This window comes from Ruditapes philippinarum, unplaced genomic scaffold (genome assembly GCF_026571515.1).
Source record: "Ruditapes philippinarum isolate M1 unplaced genomic scaffold, ASM2657151v2 ctg17408_1_1_1_1, whole genome shotgun sequence".
Taxonomy (NCBI): Eukaryota; Metazoa; Mollusca; class Bivalvia; order Venerida; family Veneridae; genus Ruditapes; species Ruditapes philippinarum.
Window position 1 is genome coordinate 1 of NW_026853102.1, and position 5913 is coordinate 5913.

Here is a 5913-nt window from a genome sequence, read left to right on the forward strand (position 1 = left end):
TGCATTTTGCATTCCCATTTTGTTTTGGTACATACATCAATAAACCCAATTATTTTTAACCAGATTTATTAATAAATAATGTGATTTACACATATTCGTGAAGTTGTATTCATAAGGGCCCCCTGTAATTATTAACGGGTGAATGAGCCTTGCTGCGTATAGACAACATTTAAAAATGTCAATTTAGTTTGCAATATGAACATGGCATTTATTTTTTAGTCTTAAATAAATAAATATTGTATTCTTTCTTTTTTTCACAGACATGCATTTTTTTATGTAATTTTTGTTCCCATAATTTGTAAGGTCTAGTAATCTATTTTTAAATTTATTTATTAGATATCAGGGCAATAAATTATACATTTACAAACTAGTATCATTTAGCCTAGGAGCAAAGCTTACTGGCTTTTTTCCCCAGAAATTCAAACTGGCAGTACTGTACAGTATATCCTGTACAGTACTGTATGCCTTTTTCGTCACTAAATGTTGTCCCATTAAATTATTAAAAATCATTCATGACCGCTTGCTACAATCATAAAATTTTGTTACTATGATGCCTAACATAACAGTAAGTACTGTATAGATAGAATAATTCAATAGCGTCCTTAGGCCGTTCATTTTTTAGAAATTTGGAAACACCCTGTACCCGAAGTTAAACTTGCTTAAACATGGCTGACACTGAAAAGCGAAAACAAAAATTGAATATCTTCCTCTAGAATACAGGTTGATTACACCATATTTTTTGTAATAACCCGTTTTCGCCAAGAAAATAAAAATTTTAATCGATCAAGTCACTGTTTGAACAACAAGTCAAACCTACCTTGACAGCTTTTACGAATCTTGCACGAAAGCTCTATAATGTCACTGTCTGAAGCACCAAGAAAAAAACTTCACTGATGAATGAAGTTTTTAGCAAATCTTAAATCATGGCGTATTGTTATGTATATTGTTACTTATTCGGCTTACTTTACCAACGTCACTTAATTAAATAAGAAGTTTTTTAACTCTTACTGCCTGCAATGGATGATCCTTTTTTTGTTGAGTTACTTCCCTTTGTTCAAAACTGGTTTTTTCCCTACCCAGTTTGTTATTATTTTTTCATTGTAAGCATTTATTGAATTTGTTTTGGTAATAATAATTGACTTCTAATGGGCAAATAAATTTTTTCTCGAGAAAACGGATACATTTTTACCACTATCCAACACCTGCCTTGGGGCCTTGTGGTTGTCACTAACAATTTTTGAACTTGTTTGTCCAACAATTTGCATTTATATTAAAAATGCTAATACAGTTTTCTGCTGGATTATACTGATTGGAGAGGATAACTCTGACACTGAATCACACATTTTTTTTTGCAAAAAATAGGGGCTTAAAGGCAACACTAAATAAAATTATGTTTTAGAAATTATTTTGCCGTCGGCCGTTAAAAACCCAAGCATTTCTAAGAGTCATTAAACCTTTTTTAACAGTATTGTTGTAAATCTCATTCAAAATGTTTGTTTCATAAATTTAAGGATTTTAAAAACGGAAAAAACCCCACGGTAACACTAAAGTTCGTATACGAACTTTTTAACATGGCAAATGAAGATTATAACAGCTTGTGTATGCACTAGTCACAGTGTTATAACTGGCTATCTGGAACACAACATATTGAAATTTTTCTGTGAAAACCTTTTAACCTTAAACTTCACGGTTTGCATAGGCCCTAAGGGTTCAGTAAAAGGGTTAAAAATCATCTTTCATAAATAAAAGATTGAATTTTTGTTAAAAACATCTGTTTACAGTCGCACGGAATATACGCGGGTTGAATTAGGACTGCTACAATATAGTCATGTTTGTTGATTTAATATTGATGTACGGATGATTTGAAGGCGGAGTTTATCATGCAAACAGATATTGTACTTCCGATTTCGCCACAATGAGGTTGTCATTTTTTATGCTTATAAAACTCATTTTTTGGTTGTCTGGACACCAAAATAAGATCTGGAGACGATATGAAACCCAAATTTATTAATGAAATGTCGCTATTTCTGTTTTTATGAAATTTTATTTAATGTAACTTCAATTATCTTTCCTGTATATTTTATTTTTAAATAATAAACCCACCTAAAAAAAACTTTACATTACACTTCAAAACTTATGTATTAAAATGGAAAACTGGTACTTCTTTAATGTCCTGAATAAGGTATACCAAAACATGGTCTTTTTACCCCACAAACAGTCTTAGATAAATTTGACACTTAGATTTTTAAGTAAAAATAACTGGAAAATCAGCATCCATAAATTTTTATTTTGCATCTTATTTGTTTTTTGACTATTTTTTTTAAATGATATTTTAAACAATGTTTCAAAAATATTTCCCAAGTCAAATAGCCTGTGGTCAATTCAAATTCTAACTTACCTTATTGTTGTTTATTCAAAAAAGAACGTTTTGAAGCAGTTTTTATTGATACTATTTCCTTACTATGGATTGACTTAGTAAATTCTTCCCTTTACATGTATGCATTTTTTTTTCACTCTTTTCAGCATGTGATGAAAAGGAAAAAAAGATGGATTTGTCCGGGTGATTGTGAAAGTGAAAAAACTTGAAAAACATCAACTAATATTGTAAGAAAAGGACTTCTCCTTAAAACAGTAAAAGAAGCCATCTAATGCAAAATAGATACGGTGTTTGAAAATCAGTAAGTTGCAATGAAGTAAAACTATTTGACATAAAATGCCGTTTTCACCAGTTTCTGTGTCGGTTCACAGTAAGGCTCAACTGGCGCCATAAACCGTCTAAGATTGTCTTGGAGGCTTTCATTGTCCATTTTTAAGAATTTTATTTCTCTTGAAATTTCATTGCGGGGCTGACCTTTACAGGTACATCCATACAAAATAGTTAAGTTTATCACTAAATTCAGGGACCTTAAGAATAAGGCTAAAAGGGTAGAAAGATAGTTAGTTCTTCTATTTATTTTAGTGCCAAGTTAACCTTGTTTGAAATGAATAACCCAATGATTTATTTCCCTTAACATTATGTAGCCTATGGTAAGCGGACAGCGTGAACATCAGTGAATCTTTACAATTCTTAACTTAGCCCCTACTATTTGGAAATATTAAACTTAAATTTTTAACATTTTTAGAACCAAAACCCTAAAAAATTAAAAACAATTTAATGGAAATGTTGACCTTAGTTGCAGTAACGGTTTAAGTCCTTCTAATTTAATAGGAGTTAACAAGACTGTTGGTTGACAGTGACCAACTAAAGAAAAAGTTTCATCTATCTTGATATCCACGAAATTAGTTATGGACGTTATCCAAATATTGAAGCTGGACAAGCAAATTTAAGAAAAATTAGCAGGTTAAAAGGGACTCCACTGAGATTTTTAACATGACAAGACTGGAAATAATTTTTCAAGATTACAGTTCCATTTAATGTTGTTGGTCTAGTCCAATAACTTGTGTGTAAAATTTCAGATAATTCCCTAACCCCAGTTTTTTTTTCAGAATAGTTATTCTCAGTCATTTATTGTGAAGAATTACTCAAAAATTAAAAAGTAAAAAATGTTCAATGTTTTTTCCTGAAATCGGACTAGGAATAGCAACCAACTAGGAATAGCACCAAAATACTATTTAATTAATTTCTGAGTATATTTTCTTAACTACTGTATCTTTTGCATATCTTTCAATTCTATGAAAGTGCACTGGCTGATTTGGCAAGAAATTCAAATTTTATGTTTTTTGGCTGTTTGACTCCAGTCGAGTCCTTTAAGGGGGTTTGATGCAAAATAAATCATGGCAATGTTTTATTTTTATTTTTTCAGAGGTTTTTGTTTGACTGTGAATGGTGAGAAAGGAGACCTGAAGGGAAAGAATTATCAGTTAAAGATTAAGAAGCTTCCTCATGAAATAGACAGTGATAAAAGTTATCATGAGGTGATGATTTTTATGCTTATTCTTCACTTGTTATCGTGGTGTGATAATTTTATTATTGCATTGGTTGTTATCAAAAGGTGTTCATTTTTATACTGCGTATTATTAAACAGATGCCATGAGATGATAATTTTGTGTTGTTTCTTCATATGATATCATAAGGTGATAATTTTCATGTCATCATTATTCATAGTTATTATCTTTAGATGATAATTGTATGTTTATAATTCATAGTTATTATCATAAGGTGACAATTTCATATTTACTTTTCATGGTGATAATTTTATGATAAATTGTTATCAACCCTTCATCTGCTGCTAGCAACAGATTCTATTTATGCGACTTAATTGTGTAACCCAAGACCGGGCATTGGTTTCGTCTATTCATGGTTTGCACCATTCACAATTCAGTCAGTATGTATTTTAAATTTTCATAAAAAATGGTTTGGTCCAAAATTAAAGATAGACAAGTCCATTTAAGATATAGAGGATATTGTATGAGTGTAAGTTCAATACTGAATTTATTGCACGCGTTAAATAAAATTATATTATGCGAGCCTCTGGCAAGCATAATATTATTTTATTTATTGAGTTCAATAAAATCAGTAATGGACTGACACAAATTAAAAATTCTATTTATCACATACCCAAAATAAAGTTTAAAGTGAAAAAAAGTCATTTTGCATTGACACGTATATAGTATAATGCTAACATTTAACGCGTCTTGACACTATGTTTGTATAATGCTAAAACTACTGATAAACCACTTTCGGACTACTGACAGGGCATTAATGGGGTAAACAGGTCTGCAATAACGGGTCTGTGCCACAAGTACATGTATATAGCCGGACCAGCCTAAATAAATTCCATGCAGTGTAACCAGACTTTATATACATGTATTGTCAATACTTTTGATTGGTCTGTTTCATAATTATACTGAAATCCGTAAACCCTTAACTTGCTGAATTAGTGAAATGGATTTGCCCTGTTTTGAATTTGGAACAGTATACTTGAAAATTAAGGGATGGGCAGATGCAAATTCAAAGGACAACAGGCCTTTTGGAAAAAAGTTGAACAGGTTTAGCACTGGATAAATGCTATAAATATATGTAGGATCCAAATTGAGCATAATAACTGTCTGATTTGCGAGATAAGCATTTTTTAAGATTTTAAGCCATGGTATGGTGGACAGTTTCACCTGACAGATAAGTTATCTAAGGATTGCCTGCTTGCCCCTTATTAAAGGCAAGCAGTTGTTTCCTTGAGCAAGAATCCTCACACTCATTGTTTAGTACCAGTTTGGTCCAGAATCATTTTGAAGAGTGTTTTGATAAGCTTAAAGCTTCCTATACTAACTAACTACAATAAACACTGTATAAAGATGTTTTAATATCTTTTGGTTTATTCTTCAATCACAGGTGGATGAGGACAGGGTTTTGTTGTTCTTGAGTAAGAAACAGAACAAATCCTGGCACCCAGAGCTAGAAAATGGGCTTGAAACTGCTAAAGAGGAGGAAGAAGAGGGGAACCAGTCGGACGGGAATCAACAAGGCCAGCAAGAGGGGAACTAGCAGGAAGAGAAGTAGCATTAGGGAAACCAGTAAAAACCTTGAGAAGGAGGATCTGTGATGTAGATGTAACTAAATATTGTGTACAAATATAAATGTAAACTGTGATTTGATACAGTGTATTGTAAATGTACATCTTTATACTCAAGATAGATAACTTCCATGTATGGAGTCAGTTATGAAGGTGTAATTTCTATTAATACAATGCTGTCAATTAGTTTTGTTTATTTCTTTAAATATCTTGAAGCCTAGTAGCAATAAAAACATATTTGTGATTGTCACTGTTATGATCAGTCAGTGGTTGGCTTCAACAATTTTTGTTTGCAATTTTGATTGAATCTTTATCAAACTTTGTTCAAAATCACCGGTTTTGGTGATAACCTGGGCCTATTCCTGGGCATTTAAACTCCAAACATGCATTATTTTACAACAGC

At 31.6% G+C, this 5913-nt stretch overlaps 1 protein-coding gene across 1 annotated transcript; it reads left to right on the forward strand.

Moving 5' to 3' along the window:
- Positions 1-2655: 2655 nt before the first annotated feature.
- Positions 2656-5913, forward strand: LOC132734058 (uncharacterized; the record flags this gene model as incomplete). Its single annotated transcript, XM_060720757.1, has 3 exons — positions 2656-2678; positions 3804-3915; positions 5330-5913. Coding segments are annotated over 3 exons (288 nt in total), but the record flags the coding sequence as incomplete, so codon positions are not given.